Source organism: Scyliorhinus canicula, chromosome 13 (genome assembly GCF_902713615.1).
Source record: "Scyliorhinus canicula chromosome 13, sScyCan1.1, whole genome shotgun sequence".
Taxonomy (NCBI): domain Eukaryota; kingdom Metazoa; phylum Chordata; class Chondrichthyes; order Carcharhiniformes; family Scyliorhinidae; genus Scyliorhinus; species Scyliorhinus canicula.
In genome coordinates this window covers 60,166,673-60,187,897 of record NC_052158.1, presented here as the reverse complement: position 1 = coordinate 60,187,897, position 21,225 = coordinate 60,166,673, and the positions used below count along the sequence as shown (strand labels likewise).

Here is a 21,225-nt window from a genome sequence, read left to right as displayed (position 1 = left end):
AGTCAGTTTACATCGCACAAAGTGCATCTTTCAGGCGAAGGAAGTAGTCTACCTAGGTTATAGGGTGCGAAGGTTTGCACCCCGTCGCAGAGAAGGTGCGCGCGATTCAACAGGCCCCCGCCCCGACTGACACTTCGCATCTTCGTTCGCTTCTCGGCCTCGTAAACTATTACGGGAAGTTCCTCCCCAATCTGGCAACTACGCTGGCCCCGTTGCACCTTCTGCTAAAGAAGAATCACACCTGGGTTTGGGGTTAGCCGCAAGAAACCGCTTTCCGGCGGGTAAAACAACAATTGTCGTCGTCTGGGTTACTAACCCACTATGATCCTGGAAAGCTCGTCACATGCGATGCATCCCCGTATGGTATTGGGGCCGTCCTATCCCACAAGATGGAGAACGGGGCCGAGCGGCCGATAGCTTTCGGCTCCCGCACATTGACTGCAGTGGAAAAAAAGTACGCGCAGATCGAGAAGGAGGGCCTGGCAGTGGTCTTTGCGGTGAAACGTTTCCACCAGTACGTATATGGCCGCCACTTCACTACCGTGACTGATCATAAGCCTCTGCTGGGACTTTTCAGAGAGGATAAGCCAATACCGCCCATTGCTTCCGCATGGATCCAGCGCTGGGCTTTGTTGCTCGCTGCATACGAGTATTCTCTGGAGCACAAACCAGGAACCCAGATAGGGAATGCCGACGCACTGAGCTGGTTGCCTTTATCGACCGGCCCCATGTCAACCCCCACGACCGGTGAGGTCGTTGCAACCCTAAATGTTATGGACACCTTGCCTGTCACGGTATCACAGATCCGTGAGTGGACCCAGACGGAGCTAGTGCTGTCAAAGGTTCGGCATAGGTATGGTGGGCAGCATAGACAGCTCCCAGGCGAGTTGCGGGCATTTTCCTCCAAGCTGTCTGAATTCAGCGTGGAAGACGGCATCTTTTTGTGGGGGACGCGTGTGATTGTCCCGGAAAAAGGACAGGAGCTGATACAGAGAGACTTGCACAATGGGCATCCAGGTGTGACCGAATGAAAATGTTGGTCTGGAGTTATGTCTGCTGGCCAGGCCTTGACACCGACATTGAGAAGGTGGCCCAAAACTGCTCCATTTACCAGGAGCATCAGAAGCTTCTGCCAGCTGTGCCCCTACATCACTGGGAATGGCCAGGGCGGCCTTGGGCGTGCTTGCATGTGGATTTCGCCGGCCCTTTTCAAGGATCCATGTTCCTGCTATTAATCGACGCCCAGTCTAAATGGCTAGAAGTGCATAAGATGGGAGGCACAACGTCATGCGCAACAATCGAGAAGATGCATTTGTCTTTCAGTAAGCACGGCCTCCCCGAGGTGCTGGTCACGGACAACGGCACTCCGTTCATAAGTGAGGAGTTTGCGAGGTTCATGAACGGCATACTTCATATCCGCACTGCCCCTTACCACCCGGCTTCAAATGGGTTGGCGGAGCGCACAGTGCAGATATTCAAATGAGGCCTGAAGAAGCAGTCTTCCGGGTCGATGGGCACGAGACTGGCTCGTTTTTTGTTTTCATATAGGTCCACCCCCATGCAGTGACTGGGTAGCTCCCGCAGAACTCCTAATGGGCCGGAGACTTCGCACCCGTCTTAGCATGGTTTTCCCGGACATTGGCGCAAAAGTACGCCGCACACAAGAACGGCAGGGACATGGTTTTTCTCGGCATCGGCCGATTCGGCAGTTTACGCCCGGTGACCCAGTGTTTGTTAGGAATTTTGCTGGTGGTGCCCAGTGGGTCCCTGGCGTAATATTTTGCCACACTGGCCCTATCTCCTACCAGGTGCAAGCCCAGGGTCATTTCCAACGCAACATGTAGACCATGTTCGGTCCCTTCCAAAGATTCCCCGCCCCAGGAGCTCATTCCTACAGCCACAGAAACCAGACACAATGGAAAGTATTCCTCACAATCTTCCTCTGGTAGCTCATTCAAAGCCTGCGCAGGTTGTGACAGAACCGCATGGAGATAGAGACGCCGAGATGACGGAGGCAGCAGACTCTGACTCCGAGATGGAAACACAAAACACCTCAGAGGGGGAATCCTCAGGCCCACGAGCCGTGGATGTACAACTGTTATGCCGTTCATCACGGAAACGCCGGTCTCCATCTCGTTACACGCCCACCCGATCCAGCGCCTCGTGCAAATGGTGTAAGGCCTGCGGCAAAACGAGTTTGACGCCCTCCTTCGCCAGGGTCTTGGGTGGATTCCTTGGAATTTGGGAGGGAGGGATGTTATAACCTGCCTGCTTACCATTGGCAGGGGACTAATGACAATCCCACAATCCTATGGGAGTATGAGCTTCCCCAATGAGGGGGACGGAGAAATCATTAGCAGACTCCCTGCATAAATAGAGCTGGCCAGTTTGGAACCAGCAGAGAGAAAGGAGTGAGCAACAAGGGAAGCTGCTGCTGTTGTGTGTGTGTGTATATATATATATATATATATGTTATTGTTAATAAATGTTATTTCTTTGCATCCTGAAAACTCGTGCTGGATTCTTCGTGGCCCTCACAAAAATATGCTCAGTTATTTTCCTTATCACAGAATTTTACAGCACAAAAGGTGACATTTCTGCCAATTGTGTCTGTGCCAGCCCTTTCAAAGAGCTTCGAGTTAGTACCGCCCTCTTATTCTTTCCCAGAGCCTTGCAAAGATTCTCTTTTCAATTATATATGGAAGTTATAACCTGGGCCTGTGTCGGCAGCCATGTGTGAAGGTACCAAACTTGGTCACTGCAGCTCCAGCTGGATTGCTGCTGAGGAGAAGCGTCCAGCTCTGTGTCCACTTGGGGCACAGGAAATATCTATAACTGCTGTTACGACACCCTGGGCAAGTGTGTGGTAATTTCCAGCCCCACTCATCCCAGAGTTACAAGATAAGTGAATGAACCAATAATTCTTCTAACCATTCCCAACGTCTTTGGCCCTTAGCTGCCCAAAAATTACAGCCACCAAGTAATAATAATCTTTACTGGTGTCACAGGTAGGCTTATGTTAACATTGCAATGAAGTGACTATTCGCCACACACCGGCGCCTGTTTGGGTACACTGAGGGAGAATTCAGAATGTCAAATTCATCTAACAGCATGTCTTTCGGGACTTGTGGGAGGAAACTAGAGCACCCGGAGGAAACCCACGCAGACACATAGAGAATATGCAGAGAACGTGCAGACTCCGCACAGACAGTGACCCAAGCGGGAATCAAACCAGGAACTCTGGCGCTGTGAAGCAACAGTGCTAACCACCCATCCGTGGATCAAAAATGTAACCGCACTTCCGGTGCCGTTCATGAGCGGAGTGGTTTCGGCAAAAAGGCTCCTGCAGGTCCACGATGTCGGGGCTTTTTCAGGGGGTCTTCGTTAAAAAAAAAAAAAAAATTTTTTTAAAGTCTTGCGAAATTGGGAGCAGGAGAACCAGGTCCTCGGGAGCGGAGCGCCCCCACGCATGGCAGCAGAACGCAGGGCAGGACAAGCGGCGGCCCGGACCAAAGCGGGGGCCAAGCCTGCATGGGGGAAGGAATGGAGGAGCGACCGACAACACACACACACACCACACACCCCCCCCCACCCGGCGGCGACCACCACAAGGCTGGAACAAAGAGGGACTCCCGACCAGAAGCCCCTCTCTCTCTCTCGACCCTGGGTGAGTGAGAGAAAAGAAAGGAAAAAAGAACTTTTGCAAAACCTATTATTTTTGCACTTTTTTTCTTTCTCACCCAAAACAAGTTCTCCTGAAAATAATTTTATAAAAGAGGAAAAACAAAGTGGTAAAGGAGAGAAGGGAGGGGAAAAGAAAAAGGGAAGAAACAAACAAACAAACAAAAAAAATAGGGGGGGAAAAGGAAAAAAGAAAAAAAAGAAAGGGAAGGGGGAAAAGAAAAGAAAAAATGCCAGACGGGAGCCAAAGCAGAGGGAGAAGGGGCACCAAAGGCAGACGGGGCAATGGGCAAGCCAGCCCAGACGAGCTAATCAGCGCATGAAGCGGCAGAACGGAAGTATCGCCGCATCAAAAAGAGCTGGGCACTCGGGTGCATTCTCCCCCGGGGACAAGGGGGAACCGGAACTGGAAGGCAGCCTTTGCCGAGGCGCTGAGGGAACATCAGCAGGTAAACAAGGCAGAGGCTAGGGCAGACATAGAGGCTGCAGTGCAGGCAACCATGGCCAAGGCCCTGACAGAGGGCAGAGCAGAGGAGAAACTGGAGGCCCAAGGGGAGAAGCTGGAAGCTCAAGATGCGACCGTTAAGGAGCTGGAGAAAGCAACGACTGACATGAGCGACTAGATCGCGGCCCTGGAGAGGGAGGTGGCGAGACTGGGCACAACACAGGAGAGCCTGAACGGCAGAGTGGACGACCAGGAAAACCGCTCGAGAAGGCAAAATGTCAGGACAGTGGGACTATCAGAGGGGATCAAGGGTAGAAACCCCACGACATACGTGGCCGAGATGCTGGGCAACTTAGTGGGGAGGGAAACCTTTCCCAACCCACCAGAAATGGACAGAGCGCACCGGTCGCTGCGCCCGAAGCCCAAAGCAGGGGACCACCCGAGAGCAGTTATAGCTAAACTGCACCGGTACCAAGACAGGGAAACAATCCTGCGCTGGGCCAGGAAAAACAGAACCTGCAAATGGCAAGGACACTCCATTAGAATTTACAAGGACATTGGGGCAGACCTAGCCAGGTGATGGGCCGAATTCAATAGAGCGAAAGCAGCTCTTCGCAAGAGCAACGTGCGTTTTGGTATGCTGTGCCCAGCGAAACTCTGGGTCACATACCAAGAAAGACAATACTTCTTTACAGCCCCCACCGAAGCAAACAAGTTTGTCGAGGAACACGTGCCGGAAAACCAACAGCGAGGGTAGAAATAAGGGGCCCCTGGTAAGGGGCAACAACACGCCGACGGGGAGGGGAGGGGGGGAGGCAACACCAGGCCCCCCCCCCCCCCCCCCCCCCACCACCCCCATGACGGCAAGTGCACCCTGAACAAAGAGCTAACCACTGCCCGAGGGACCGCTTCAGGTGGGAGACCAGGCCCCAGCACGAGGGAATGAGAGTAGCGGAGAAGGGAGAGCAAGCAAGAGGAGTGCAGGGTAGGATAGGGGAAGAGCGGGCAGAAAACCGCAGAGGCCGGGCAGGGGAGAAGCGAGACAGTAACTCCCGAGAGGGGGGCCACCGCACGAGCAGGAAAGCTAGCGCCGGGGGCATGCAACAAAGCAGGGCCCCAGCGCACCCCCAACGGGGGGCGAAGGCGCCAGGCAGGGGGTGGAGGGGACCACTCAACAGAGGTGGGAGAGCAAACGGGGAAAGAGGGACAAAGGAGGGGTATACGGGAGAGGGGGGAAAAAGGAGAGACCGGGGGGGAGGACACAGGGAGGGAGAGACCGGGGAGGGGGGACACAGGGAAGGAGGGACAAACAAGGCTAGAAAAGGAACAGGGCTACAAAGTGCCACAACCAAGGGCTCGAAACAAGGAATAGCTGCAAGCACCCACTCAGTACGGTCTCTGGGCGAAGGGAGACCCCCAGAGTGCAGGGGACTACCCGCATGGCGGACGCACCGTGGGCGGCCTTGTCGGGTGCCCCCTGGACAAAGGGAAACCCCGGAGCGCAGCGACCCGATCGCATGGAGAGAGCAGTGACAGCGGCCATCCTGGACGGACCCCTAACACACCTGAGAGAGCTGGACCGACTGCGGGTAAGAAAGGGCTGGGTGGGACAATCCTACCATTCCTGCTATGGGACAAGGGCCGGGGGGTGGCGATATTGATCGGTAAGACGACGATGTTTAGGGCGACAAAGATGGTTACGGACCCGGGGGGATGGTACGTCATGGTCAGCGGGGCCCTGGATGGGCCACTGGTAGTACTAGTTAACGTGTACACACTGAACTGGGACGACACGAGCTTTATCAAGAAGACCATGGCAGAAATCCCTGACATAGCGACGCATCGACTAATCATGGGGGGGGGGGGGGGGACTTCAACTGTGTACAGGATCCAAAGACAGACCGATCAAACCCCAAAACGGGGAAAACCTCAAGCATGGCAAGGGAATTAGAACATAGAACATAGAACAGTACAGCACAGAACAGGCCCTTCGGCCCTCAATGTTGTGCCGAGCAATGATCACCCTACTCAAACCCACGTATCCACCCTATACCCGTAACCCAACAACCCCCCCCCCCCTCTTAACCTTACTTTTTTTTAAGAACACTACGGGCAATTTAGCATGGCCAATCCACCTAACCCGCACATCTTTGGACTGTGGGAGGAAACCGGAGCACCCACGGGGAGGACGTGCAGACTCCGCACCAACAGTGACCCAGCCGGGAATCGAACCTGGGACCCTGGAGCTGTGAAGCATTTATGCTAACCACCATGCTACCGTGCTGCCCTAGTCACTTTAGTGGAGCAGATGGGAGTGGGTAGACCCCTGGAGGTTCACCCACCCAGGGTAGAAGGAGTTCTCCTTCTTCTCCCCAGTACACAACGTATACACCAGAATTGACTTTGTGGTGGGGAAAACGGTGCTTCCGGGGATAGACAAAGTGGGATACTCCACAATTGTGATAGCAGACCACGCTCCACACTACATGGACGTGAGGCTGGAGACGGGCAGGGCCTAACACCCCACATGGAGGTTGGACATTGCCCTACTAGCTGACAAGGCCTTCAACGAAAGGATATCGCGGGCCATAGCAGAGTGGACAGAGAACAACCAGAACGGGGAGGTCTCACCCTCCACGTTCTGGGAAGCGCTAAAGGCCGTAGGAAGAGGGGAAATCATCACTTTCAAAGCGCGATGGGATAGGGAGGAAAGGGCGGCTAGGCAGCAGCTGGTCGACTCCATACTGGAGGTAGACCGTAAATACTCCAAGGCAACGACCGTAGAGCTCCTGGCGGAGAGGAAAGAGCTACAAAGGAACTTTGACCTGCTCTCCACCAGGAAAGCAGTGCACCAACTCCGCCAGGCACGTGGGACCCTATACGAACAAGGAGACAAAGCCAGCCGCCTGTTGGCACACCAGCTGAGAAAGCAGGCAGCCACCAGAGAAATTGCACAAATCAGGGATACCAGAGGCACGTTAGAAACAGAACCAGAAAAGATCAACAAAACCTTCAAGACCTTCTACCAAGGGCTGTACACCTCAGAGCCCTCAATGGGGGAGTCCGGGATAAAATGGTTCCTTGATGGACTGGACATTCCAGTCGTGGGGGAGGGCAGAAAACAGGGCTTGGAAGCACTAGCAGTGGGAGAGATCATGGACAGCATTAGCTCCATGCAGGCGGGGAAGGCGCCGGACCAGACGGATTCCCGGCGGACTTCTACAAAACATTTGCGACAGCACTGGCCCCGCACCTGCGGGAGATGTTCACAGACTTGCTAGCTAGGGGCACACTGCCACCCATGCTAGCACAGGCCTCAATCTCGCTGATACCTAAAGACAAAGACCCAACGGAATGTGGGTCATAAAGACCCATCTCACTGCTGAACGTGGTTGCCAAAATCCTAGCCAAAAGGCGAGAAGAGTGTGTACCTGAGGTGGTTGCAGAGGACCAGACGGGCTTTGTCAAAGGTAGATAGCTTACCTTGAACATCAGGCGCCTGCTGAACGTGATAATGACCCCCTCCGGTAAGAGAACACCAGAGGTGATCGTCTCCCTAGACGCAGAAAAGGCCTTCGACAGAGTCGAATGGAAATACCTCATAGAGGTACTGGAGCGGTTCGGGCTTGGAACAGGGTTCACCTCCTGGGTAAAGCTCCTATACAACGCTCCCATGGCGAGCGTACGAACCAACAATACTAACTCCCGATTCTTCCAGCTGCACAGGGGCACCAGACAAGGATGCCCCCTGTCCCCGCTGCTGTTCGCTCTAGCGATCGAACCACTCGCAATCGCGTTCAGAGCAGCAAAAAGCTGGAGGGGGATCCGAAGGCGAGGCAGAGAGCACAGAGTCTCACTCTATGCAGATGACCTGCTCCTCTACATTTCGGACCCACAGAGCTGCATGGACGGAATCATCGCGCTCCTAAAAGAGTTTGGCGCCTTCTCGGGCTACAACTCAACATGAGCAAAAGCGAGATCTTCCCAGTACACCCACAAGTAGGAGGGGCAGCACTAACGGGACTGCTGTAAACAAGCCTGACACAGATTCCACAACCTGGAGATCCAAGTCGCCCATGGCTGGAAAGGGATCCACAAATGGAACCTCACCAGTCTGACGGAGGAAGTAAAAAAGGACCTGCAAAGATGGAACACACTCCCACTCTCCCTCGCGGGGAGAGTCCAGACGATCAAAATGAACGTACTGCCCAGGTACCTCTTCCTACTTAGATCCATTCCGATCTACATCCCCAAGGCCTTTTTCAAAGCGCTGGACAAACTAATCATGGCGTTCGTATTGGGGGCGAAAAATGCTAGGATCCCAAAAAACAAAATCCAGGAGGGTGCTAGCCCTCCCAAACCTACAATTCTACCACTGGGCAGCGATGACCGAGCGAATAAGGGGATGGATTAAGGAGCCAGAAGCCGAGTGGGTGCGTGCGGAAGAGGCTTCCTGCGCGGGGACCTCCCTCCGGGCCTTTGCCACGGCAGCACTCCCATCCCCACCCAAGAAACACTCCAACAGCCCGGTGGTGATAGCCACCCTCCAATCCTGGAACCAACTGCGGCAGCAATTTGGCCTGACAAAATGACCAAAAGCTCCCATCTGCATCAACCATAGGGTCACACCAGCACTGACTGATGCCACCTTCAAACGGTGGGGGCAGGACAGAGGGATACTGACAGTCAGGGACCTATACATGGACGGCAGGATCGCAACACTGGACGAACTGACAGAGAAATTCCAGCTAGCCAGGAGGAACGAGCTAAGGTATCTACAGCGCAAAAACTTTCTACGAAAGGAGGCAAGGACGAACCCACAACCGCCACGACAGACACTACTGGAAGAACTAATGGGATGCAAGCATACTAGATAAAGGAAACTAGTGACATCTATGACCGACTGATAGAAAGGGCCGACACCGTACTGGACGCAACAAGAAAGAAATGGGAGGAGGTCCTGGGGATTGAGATAGGGTGGGGACTCTGGAGCAAAGCACCGCATAGGGTCAACTCCACCTCCACGTGCGCAAGGCTCAGCCTGATGCAGCTAAAAGTGGTACATAGAGCCCACTTAACAAGAACTGTATGAGTAGGTTCTTCCCAGAGGTGGAGGATAGATGTGAACGGTGCCAAGGAGGCCCGGCCAACCACGCCCACATGTTCTGGTCTTGCCCCAGACTTGCAGGGTACTGGACAGCCTTCTTCGAGGCAATGTCCAAAGTGGTGGGGATGAGGGTGGGGCCATGCCCGAAAGTGGCGGTCTTCGGGGTTTTGGACCAGCCAGATCTATTCCTGGGGAGGGGGGCGGATGCCCTTGCCTTTGCCTCCCTGATCGCCCGCCGTGGAATCCTGTTCGTCTGGCGGTCAGCAGCACCACCCAAAGCTGCAGACTGGCTGTCCGACCTCTCAGAATCTCTCCAAATGGAGAAAATCAAATTCGCCATCCGAGGGTCAAACGACGGCTTCCACAGAACGTGGGAGCCATTCACGCAATTGTTCCGGGACCTGTTTATGGCCAACGAACAAGCGGAAGAATAGCCAGGTAGCCAAGAATCAGGGGAAAATCGCCAAAGCATGAGAGGGAGAGATAGACCGGGAGTGGGGGGGGGGGGGACAGCTAAACCTAAGAGGAAAGAAAGGCGAATCACAGGATTTTATGAGGGGGGCAGAGGGAAGAGACAGGGATCGAGAGAGGAGAACCAGGGAGGTGGGCGGGAGGCAGGGAAATGAGAGCCGGAAGGAAGGCACGGGATACAATAACGAACATGGCATCTCCAGGAGAGGGAATGAGGAGAATAAAGACGAAAGACGGGAGGAACGGCAGAAGCGGAGGTGAGCGCAAGACGGCAGCGAGATCCATCCGGGAGAAGCAAGCGACAACACCAACACCAAATCCATTCGAGTATTGCCCTCTGTAATTGTTTCTCCGGCACCCAAATGTATATTTACCTCCTCAGTCTCCACCCCCCCCCCCCACCCCCCCCCAAATAGTTGCCCACTTATGTGTTGTAAATAATTTTGCCAGGTGTACAGAGTTGCTGCTGCTGAGCTGGTGCACAATACCAATAGTTATTCTATTTTATTTTTTATTGTTTTTTTTTATTATTTACTATTTCCTTTGTTATGTTTGGGTGTGCCCTTCTCTTCTATACATGTGTGTATATATATATATACGTCTCTTCTCCTGTGTACATAACGGTAAATATACTTTGTTCAAAAACCCCCAAACAAATTTATTTAAAAAAATGTAACCACAAATTAAAATAAAGTGGAAATAAGGGATTAAAAAGAAAATAAAGAAAAACAAGCAGGAAGGCCCCTTACACTGCATCCCAGGCCTCAGCTAACCTGTAGGTAAAGCCACAGGAGCTCTCGGTGACGAAAAGTGAAGTCCTCAATCTTGCTGTGCCTCAATTTTACTGAATGTTCAAATCTTCATACGGTAGAATCCGCTCGATGTTTCCACGAGACCAAATGAGGTTTGGTGATCATTCCAGCCCATTCCTCATTTACTGGTACTCAATCACTGTACAGAACAGCATCATTTGGATTGTCCACGCTCTTCAACTGATGTTACCTAAACCCTTGTCTTTTCCTGCACCCTTTAACATTCTACTTTCTCAAATATCCAATTCCCGTTGAAATAATCTTTCATGCTTTTCATATTCTGTCCATATATATATATTCGGTTTGACCGTAATCGCAAAATATAAACTTGTACTTGAGAATTGAAATCCCAGGTTAACTTGTATCCATTGTTCCTCTGTATCTCCATCTAGTTGCACTGTTTAATAAAACAAGTTTCAATCTGCCGCAGTAAAATCTGCGTAAGTAAACAGTAGTGGAGGCTCCATTTTCGCCCTCTGAATAATGTAAAAGATCCCATGGCGCTATTTCGAAGAAGAGGCAGATAGTTCTCCAAGCATTTATCCTATAGCTAGCATCACTAAAGCAGATTATCTGGACATTTATCTCATTGCTGTATGTGAGATCTTGCTGTGAACAAATTGACTACAAATGTACTTAATTAGCAGTGAAGCTCTAGCGGATATTTGGAAGTTGTGAAAGCAGGATAGAAAATGAAAGTTTGTATTGTCAGAAGATGGCACAAGATAACATATCTCTTTCAGGAAGTCAGCAGACAGTAGCCATTGAAATAAATCTGTTTGAGCATCAGGGCTGGATTTCAACATGTCAACTCGTTTGATATCCAAATGCAATACTGAGGAAGTGCTGCATTGTCTGAGGGTTGTTTTTCTGCTGAGATGATAAATCATGGCCTTATCCACATGTTGAAGCAAAAACAGCTCATGCACACAATAGAAGGAGAACCGGCAGTTCGTCCCAGTGTCATGGCTGATCATTATCCATCATCCATTACCAAAATATAACAATTGGCCATTTATCTCATTGTTGTGTTATGGGCCAGGGTTAAAAACTCCAAAGTGTATTATGGAGTTCACCTGACCTATAACTTTTTGTTGAATTTGGCTAGGGTGAACAGAAGAGCCTAACTTTCAGGTGTTATTAGACACTTTAATCAAAATAAGCTTTATTCTAATAACTTAGTTAACATTTATATATAACCAAACAGCAATAATTTTTATCAATGACAAATATAAAGATACTCCACTTCTACAGTAATCTATGTATAACACTTAATGAATTCCCCCTAACTGTTCCAATTCAAAAACAAAATCCCATAAACCAAAAACCCTTTTTCAAGGGCGTGGTCCAGCACTCTGCATTCTCACTTAAATAAGACTGGCTTTTGCTGAGATTCTGACCCCGTCTCACCAGCAGGTTTAAACCCTTCCAGAAAGCAAGCTGTATCTTAACACTACCACCAAGGTGATTTTTACTGGAACAGATATTTAAAATGAAACTAGAGAGAGCCAGGCCAAAACACTTCATTCTCCTGTCTGAGTCCACAGCAGTCAAATGTGAAAGCGAAACCAAACGAAAGTGAATACAACTTTATTAATACAAATTCATCTTTTATTTTTAAAAATCCAGCCTTGTAGTCAAATTGAAGTATAAAGGCCAATGTGTGATGGTGTGTTCCATCTTTATTGTGTGACTACTCCTTTTGTCTTCCTGCAGATAAAGATGAGATATTTGCAGATGTCACTTCACGGCTTTGGTTTACGTACAGGAAGAGTTTCTCACCCATTGGTAGGTATTTATTACCTGTCTTTCCCAATTGAAATTCATTGGATTGTAAAACAGTCTTGCACTTCCTTCCTGTAAGAGATTTTTTGCATGTGAATGATGCATAGTTCAGAGATTGAAAGTCATTAAAATCAGAAAGAATAGGCACTATTGTGACAGTAGCTGATCTTTTAGGTTTTGGACCACATCCATTCTTGGAACAATGAATAACATATAGTGAACTACAGGCAGGAGTCTAATAATCAGGTCAATTAATTTTTCCAGTTCTGGCGGAATAGTGGCATAATGGTTAGCACTGCTGCATCACAGCTTTAGGGACCCGGGTTCAATTCCAGCCTTGGGTACCGATGCAAATTGTGGAGTTTGCATATTCTCCCCGTGTCTGTGTAGGTTTCCTCGGGGTGCTCCAGTGTCCACTCACAGTCCAAAGATGTGCAGGTTAGGGGGGATTACGGGGATAGGACGGGGAGTGGGAGTAGGTGCTCTTTCAGAGGGTCAGTGCTGTCTCGATGGGCCAAATGGCCTCCTTCTGCACTGTAGGGATTCTATGATTCCGTGGTCTGATAAAGGTCATAGAACTGAAACTTTTGACTCTGTTAGGTCTGGCTGCATCTGAGGAGAGGCAGTGTTTGCAGCATTTTCGGAACATGGAGTAGGTATCCAGCCTACCAAGCCTGCTCTGCCATTCAATATAATCATAGCTGATCATCCACTTTGATGCCTTTCTCTTCTCCCCCCCCCCCCCCCCCCCCCCCCCCCATACTAACTCCATATCCCTTTAAGTAATTGGCATTTAGGAGTCTGTCAACCTATACTTGAAACGTACTCAATGATTGAGCTTCCACAGCCCTTTGGGTTAGAGAATTCCAAAGATTCGCAACCCTCTGAGTAAAAGAGAATCCCTTCATTTTTATTTTTATTTCAGGGACTGGTAAAACCTTTTTGCGTTCTTAACCAATCCTCATTGCCATTTTAGTGCATCGAGTTCACAGCACATAACTTGGATGAAAGAATAACCATATATCTAAGATTGCTGTAAACACCAGGTCATTCAGAGGTGATGACACGGTGCATCTTCACACACAGTGGAAATCTGGGAGCCTCAACTCCAAGGCTGTTGAGGCTAAACGTCATATGAAAATGTCAAAACTGAGATTTGTAGACTTTTGTCGGGAAGAATGCTGACAGTTACAGAACCAAAGTGGGAGGCTGGAGTTACAGATATAGATCAACCTTGATCGAGTTGATTGATGGAAGTATAGAATGGCCTACTCCTGTTCCTGTGTTTCACAAGCTTATTTGGCCCAAAATGCACCACATGAGCCAACTTCTTATCCTGTCAGTATATCTTTGTATTCCTTTCTCTCTCCTGCAGTTATCTAGCTTGCCCTCAATGGGGAAAGATGTTTCTCCCAAATTTCTAACTGGATTTCGTAGTGATTGCCATATAATTATGACTGTAACTATGACTATAATTTGGTCTCCCTCACAAATGAAACCATCTTCTCTACCCTTTTAAACAACTTCATAATTTTAAAGATCTCTTTAGGTCACCTCTCAGCATCGCCCCTTCTAAAGAAAGAAGTCTTTCTTAAAATAAATTTAGAGTACCCAATTAAGGGGCAATTTACATGACCAATCCACCTAGCCCCCACATCTTTGGGTTGTGGGGGCGAAACTCATACAAACACAGGGAGAATGTGCAAACTTCACATGGACTGTGACCCAAAGTCGGGATCAAACATGGGACCTCGGTGCCGTGAGGCAGCAGTGCTAACCACTGCGCCACCGTGCTAAAAAGAAAGGAGTCTTACTCTCTGGGCGGTTACTTGTGGAGGCAATGACAGATCTCGGCTGCCGGCAGGAGAGAAGGCGATACTCTGCGTCGCCTCAGGAAGGTCTGCCGCATCTTTTGTCACTTGGCCATTTGACAGGGCAGCAACGGTCCGTCCTCCAGGATCAAGGAACGGAGGATCAGAAACTGGCATCTCGTCTGTCGACCTCTGGTACCAGCCAATAGTGAGAGAGCTTGAATTAGATGGAAAAGGGAATAATTAGAAATGGTGAAGTTAGAAAAAGAGATTAGGAAAAGGAAAAGAAATAGACAGAATTGGAAAGAGGAAAGGATGCAAATTTACATTGGCAGTGAAATGTAAGATTGGCCTATAGCAAACCCCTCGTCGTTTGATCTGGCAAGCAATATTCGCAAGTTGAGGAGAGAAGTTTTGCGCAAGTTGAGGAGACACAGCCGGAGTGAGACGCATCCAGAGTGGGAATTTGGAACTTGGTAATTTGGTGCAGTGAGGTAATTGAAAAATGAAAAAAAATGAAATGAAAATCGCTTATTGTCACGAGTAGGCTTCAAATGAAGTTACTGTAAAAGCTCCTAGTCGCCACATTCCGGCGCCTATTCGGGGAGGCTGTTACGGGAATCAAACCGTGCTGCTGGCCTGCTTGGTCTGCTTTCAAAGCCAGTGATTTAGCCCTGTGCTAAACAGCCCCTGTGCAGGTGCACTCGGTGCAGAGTGGGAGAAGGTGCTTTTTCCCTGTTTTGTTCTCTCTTTCTTCTGGCCTGTAACTTTTAATCTGCAGGGAGAGAACCAGAGAGCATCTGAGAAACTGGGAAGGTAAGTGATTTTTATTTATTTTTATTACTTTTTCAAATTGTGTTGCTGTGGGGGAGAAACTGAAGTGATATCACAGTAAAGCTGTGACCTGATTGGCTGGTTGGGAAGCTACACTAAATTTAAAAATTATGTATTGTTAAACTAATTAAACATAATTACTTAATAATAATTTAGAGGGGTATCTAAGCCAGAGATAGTAGAAATCTAGTGCTAGGAAACATATAGTTCACAGTAACTTTTTTTTAACTTTTAAATTTAATTTACTAACTAATTGACGCAATGCCAATTAGAGGGGTGCAGTGCTCTGACTGTGAGATGGGCAGGTCCGGGAGGCTTCCAGCGTCCCGGATGGCTTCATCTGCAGAAAGTGCACCCAACTGGAGCTCCTCACAGACCGCATGGTTCGGTTGGAGCAGCAGTTGGATGCACTTAGGAGCATGCAGGTGGCGGAAAAGGATCATAGATAGCAGTTGTATAAATGTGGTCACACCCAAGGTTCAGGCAGAGAAATGGGTGACCACCAGAAAGGGCAGGCAGTCAGTGCAGGAATCCCCTGTGGTTGTCCCCCTCTCAAATAGGTATACCCCTTTGGATACTGTCGGGGGGATAGCCTATCAGGGGAAAACAGCAGCAGCCAGAGCAGTGGCACCACGGCTGGCTCTGAAGTTCAGAAGGGAGGGTCAAAGCGCAGAAGAGCAATAGTCATAGGGAACTCTATATTCAGGGTCACAGATAGGCGCTTCTGTGGACGTCAAAGAGACTCCAGGATGGTATGCTGCCTCCCTGGTGCCAGGGTCCAGGATGTCTCCGAACGGGTAGCGGGCATCCTGAAGGGGGAGGGCAAACAGGCAGAGGTCGTTGTACATATTGGTACTAACGACATAGGCAGGAAGGGGCATGAGGTCCTGCAGCAGGAGTTCAGGGAGCTAGGCAGAAAGTTAAAAGACAGGACCTTTAAGGTTGTAATCTCGGGATTACTCCCTGTGCCACGTGCCAGTGAGGCTAGAAATGGGAAGATATGGCAGCTAAACAAGTGGCTAAACAGCTGGTGTAGGAGGGAGGGTTCCGTTATCTGGACCACTGGGAGCTCTTCCGGGGCAGGTGTGACCTGTATAAGAGGACGGGTTGCATCTAAACTGGAGAGGCATAAATATCCTGGCCGCGAGGTTTGCTAGGGAGTGTTAAACTAGTATGGCAGGGGGGTGGGCACCGGAGCAATAGGTCAGAAGTTGAAAGCATTGAGGGAGAACTAGGGAATAGGGCCAGTATGGCTCTGAGGCAGAGCAGACAGGGAGATGTTGCTGAACACAGCGGGTCTGGTGGCCTGAAGTGCATGTGTTTTAATGCAAGAAGTATTACGGGTAATGCAGATGAACTTAGAGCTTGGATTAGTACTTGGAACTATGATGTTGTTGCCATTACAGAGACCTAGAACATAGAACATTACAGCGCAGTACGGGCCCTTCGGCCCTCAATGTTGCGCCGACCTGTGAAACCATCTGAAGCCTATCTGACCTACGCTATTCCATTTTCATCCATATGTCTATCCAGTGCCCACTTAAATGCCCTTAAAGTTGGCGAGTCTACTACTGTTGCAATCAGGGCGTTCCACACCCCTACTACTCTCTGAGTAAAGAAACTGGCTCTGACATCTGTCCTATATCTACTACTCCTCAATTTAAAGCTATGTCCCCTCGTGTTGGTCATCACCATCCGAGGAAAGAGACTCTCACTGTCCACCCTATCTAACCCTCTGACTATCTTATGTCTCTATTAAGTCACCTCTCAGCCTTCGCCTCTCTAACGAAAACAACCTCAAGTCCCTGAGCCTTTCCTCGTAAGACCTTCCCTCCATACCAGGCAACATCCTAGTAAATCTCCTCTGAACCCTTTCCAAAGCTTCCACATCCTTCCTATAATGTGGTGACCAGAACTACACGCAGTACTCCAGGAGCGGCCACACCAGAGTTATGTACAGCTGCAGCATGACCTTGTGGCTCCGAAACTCAATCCCCCTACTGATAAAGGCTAGCACACCATATGCTTTCTTAACAGCCCTATTAACCTGGGTGGCAACTTTCAGGGATTTATGTACCTGGATGCCGAGATCTCTCTGTTCATCTACACTACCAAGAATCTTGCCATTAGCCCAGTACTCTGCATTCCTGTTACTCCTTCCAAAGTGAACCACCTCACACTTTTCCGCATTAAACTCCATCTGCCACCTCTCAGCCCAGCTCTGCAGCTTATCTATGTCCCTCTGTATCCTATAACATCCTTCAGCACTATCCACAACTCCACCGACCTTCGTGCCATCTGCAAATTTACTAACCCATCTGGTTGAGGGAAGGACAGGATTGGCAGCTAAACGTTCCAGGATTTAGATGTTTCAGGCGGGATAGAGGGGGATGTAAAAGGGGTGGCAGAGTTGCGCTACTGGTTCGGGAGAATATCACAGCTGTACTGCGGGAGGACACCTCAAGAGGGCAGTGAGGCTATATGGTAGAGATCAGGAATAAGAAGGATGGAGTCACAATGTTGGGGGTTTACGCCAGGCCTCCTAACAGCCAGTGGGAGATAGAGGAGCAGATAGTTAGACAAATTTTGGAAAAGAGTAAAAACAACAGGGTTGTTGTGATGGGAGACTTCAACTTCCCCAATATTGACTGGGACTCACTTAGTGCTAGGGGCTTAGACGGGGCAGAGTTTGTAAGGAGCATCCAGGAGGGCATCTTAAAACGATATGTAGACAGTCCAACTAGGGAAGGGCTGTACTGGACCTGGTATTGGGGAATGAGCCCGGTCAGGTGGTCGAAGTTTCAGTAGGGGAGCATTTCGAGAACAGTGACCACAATTCAGTAAGTTTTAATGTGCTGATGGACAAGGATAAGAGTGGTCCTCGGGTGAATGTGCTAAATTGGGGGAAGGCTCATAACAATATTAGGCAGGAACTGAAGAACCTGGATTGGGGGCGGTTGTTTGAGGATAAATCAACATCTGACATGTGGGAGGCTTTCAAGTGTCAGTTGAAAGGAATTCAGGACCGGCATGTTCCTGTGAGGAAGAAGGATAAATACGGCAAATTTCAGGAACCTTGGATAACGAGAGATATTGTAGGCCTCGTCAAAAAGAAAAAGGAGACATTTGTCAGGGCTAGAAGGCTGGGAACAGACGAAGCCTGTGTGGAATATAAGGAAAGTAGGAAGGAACTTAAGCAGGAGTCAGGAGAGCTCGAAGACGTCATGAAAAGTCATTGGCAAATAGGGTTAAGGAAAATCCCAAGGCTTTTTACACGTCCATAAAAAGCAAGAGGGTAGCCAGGGAAAGGGTTGGCCAACTGAAGGATAGGCAAGGGAATCTATGTGTGGAGCCAGAGGAAATGGGCGAGGTACTAAATGAATACTTTGCATCAGTATTCACCAAAGGGAAGGAATTGGTGAATGTTGAGTCTGGAGAAGAGTGTGTAGATAGCCTGGGTCACATTGAGATCCAAAAAGACGAGGTGTTGGGCGTCTTGAAAAATATTACGGTCGATAAGTCCCCAGGGCCTGATGTGATCTACCCCAGAATACTGAAGGAGGCAAGAGAGGAAATTGCTGAGGCCCTGACAGAAACCTTTGGATCCTCACTGTCTTCAGATGATGTCCCGGAGGACTGGAGAATAGCCAATGTTGTTCCTTTGTTTAAGAAGAGTAGCAAGGATAATCCAGGGAACTACAGGCCGGTGAGCCTTATGTCAGTGGTAGGGAAATTACTGGAGAGAATTCTTCTAGACAGGATCTACTCCCATTTGGAAACAAACGGATGTATTAGTGAGAGGCAGCATGGTTTTTTGAACAGGAGGTTGTGTCTTACTAACTTGATAGACTTTTTCAAAGACGTCACAAAGATGATTGATGCAGGTAGGGCAGTAGATGTTGTCTATATGGACTTCAGTAAGGCCTTTGACAAGGTCCCTCATGGTGGACTGGTACAAAAGGTTAAGTCACACGGGATCAGTGGTGAGCTGGCAAGGTGGATACAGAACTGGCTAGGTCATAGAAGGCAGAGAGTAGCAATGGAAGGGTGCTTTTCTAATTGGAGGGCTGTGACTAGTGGTGTTCCGCAGGGATCAGTGCTGGGACCTTTGGTGTTCGTAGTATAGATATGATTTGGAGGAAAATGTAACTGGTCTGATTAGTAAGTTTGCAGACCACACAAAGGTTGGTGGAATTGTGGATAGCAATGAGGACTGTCAGAGGAGAGAGCAGGATTAAGACCGTTTGGAGACTTGGGCGGAGCGATGGCAGATGGAGTTTAATCAGGACAAACGTGAGGTAATGCATTTTGGAAGGTCTAATACAGGTAGGGAATATACAGTGAATGGTAGAACCCTCAAGAGTATTGAAAGTCAGAAAGATCTAGGTGTATAGGTCCACAGGTCACTGAAAGGGGCAACACAGATGGAGAAGGTCGTCAAGAAAGCATACGGCATGCTTGCCTTCATTGGCCAGGGCATTGAGTATAAGAATTGGCAAGTCATGTTGCAGCTGTATAGAACCTTAGTTAGGTCACACTTGGAGTATAGTGTTCAATTATGGTCGCCACACTACCAGAAGGATGTGGAGGCTTTAGAGAGGGTGCAGAAGAAATTTACCAGGACGTTGCCTGGTATGGAGGGCATTAGCTATGAGGAGCGGTTGAATAAACTTGGTTTGTTCTCACTGGAACGACGGAGGTTGAGGGGCGACCTGATAGAGGTCTACAAAATTATGAGGGGCATAGACAGAGTGGATCGTCAGAGGCTTTTCCCCAGGGTAGAGGGGTCAATTACTAGGGGACATAGGATTAAGGTGTGAGGGGCAAGGTTTAGAGTAGATGTACGAGGCAAGTTTTTTTACACAGAGGGTAGTGAGTGCCTGGAACTCGCTGCCGGAGGAGATGGTGGAAGCAGGCACGATAGTGACATTTAAGGGGCATCTTGATAAATACGTGAACAGGATGGGAATAGAGGGATACGGACCCAGGAAGTGTAGAAGATTGTAGTTTAGTCGGGCAGCATGGTCGGCACGGGCTTGGAGGGCCGAAGGGCCTGTTCCTGTGCTGTACTTTTCTTTGTTCTTTGTTTGTTGTTATTTAGTGAGAAGGGATTAGAAGATACTCCACAAAAACACAAGAGTATAAGAGCAAATCCAGTGAAGAATTGAATCAGGAGGATAAGAGCTTGAAGAAGGGAATCTTGACAATGGGAAATTAACTGCAGAAGTAAAAGCATTAAATTGACACAGTATCAGCAATTCAGACAGAAATAAACTGAGATTACGTGTCAGAACAAGATTGCTGAAATGGTTAAGCGAATAAAAAAGCACAAGAACCCATATGATGAAATGGTCGATGAAAAAGATGCTGAATTGAAATGCTGAAAAGAGACAAAACTTTATCATATGACCTAAGCACCAGAAACAGTAACATTCCTTCACACGTGACAGACCAAAATTGTGAAAGACCTTTCGAGACTTTGTTGTATTGTGATGATATGAGCCTACATTAATTATAATGTAAGGTGCTCGTTAGAGCAATGCCCAGCGTGGGACTGGAGAGTGGCATCACCCACAATGATGTATGTGGTCACATGGTCAGAGAACAGTCTGGGAAAGAACTCGGTAAGCAGCATGCCTGTATGGAAGAGCCATCAATAAAAGTATCTATGTTTAAACATACAAGCCTCAAGATCTCACCACCACTGGAACAATAAAAAACCCATATTAAGTACATTACATGAAACTTCAGTGGTGGATCAAGTTAGGTGCCTGGAATTATTGTCACCAGACCCCTGTCATAGAATCACAGAATCACTACAGTGCAGAAGGAGGCCATTCAGCCCATCGAGTCTGCACTGCCCCTCTGAAAGGGAACCCTACCTAGGTACCTCGGGTCAGACCCCACTCTACCCCTTAACCCAGTAACCCAACCTAACCTCTAACCGTTTGGACACTAAGAGGCAATTGATCATGGCCAATCGACCTAACCTGCACATCTTTGGACTGTGGGAGGAAACCAGAGCACACACAGGAAACCCTTGCAGGCACAGGGAGAAAGTGCAAACTCCACACTGACAGTCACCCGAGGCTGGACTTGAACCCAGGTCCCTGGAGCGTGAGGCAGCAGTGCTAACCAGTGTGCCATCGTGCTAACCACTGTGCCACCGTGCTAACCAATCCGCCATGGAGGGATGGATCATTCATAAACACATGGGCCATTTGAGGAGTAGAGAGACACTCCAGCAATCAGTGTTGCCATCAAGAAATATTTTTGAAC

At 49.1% G+C, this 21,225-nt stretch overlaps 1 protein-coding gene across 4 annotated transcripts in view; it reads left to right on the top strand.

Annotated features, from left to right (window-relative positions):
- atg4b (autophagy related 4B, cysteine peptidase) overlaps positions 1-21,225 on the top strand; it is a 108,774-nt gene that overhangs the window by 48,730 nt on the left and 38,819 nt on the right. For 2 of the 4 annotated variants that reach the window (XR_005462919.1, XM_038816889.1), the window contains 2 exons: positions 3,414-3,667; positions 12,233-12,304. Coding sequence is in view for 2 of the 4 variants with exons in the window: in XM_038816889.1 (XP_038672817.1) it covers positions 3,532-3,667; positions 12,233-12,304 (208 nt within the window). In the remaining 2 variants the exon portion in view is untranslated. Of the gene's footprint in view, positions 1-3,413; positions 3,668-12,232; positions 12,305-21,225 lie in introns of those variants that run through there. The other 2 variants (XM_038816890.1, XM_038816891.1) reach the window with 1 other exon arrangement.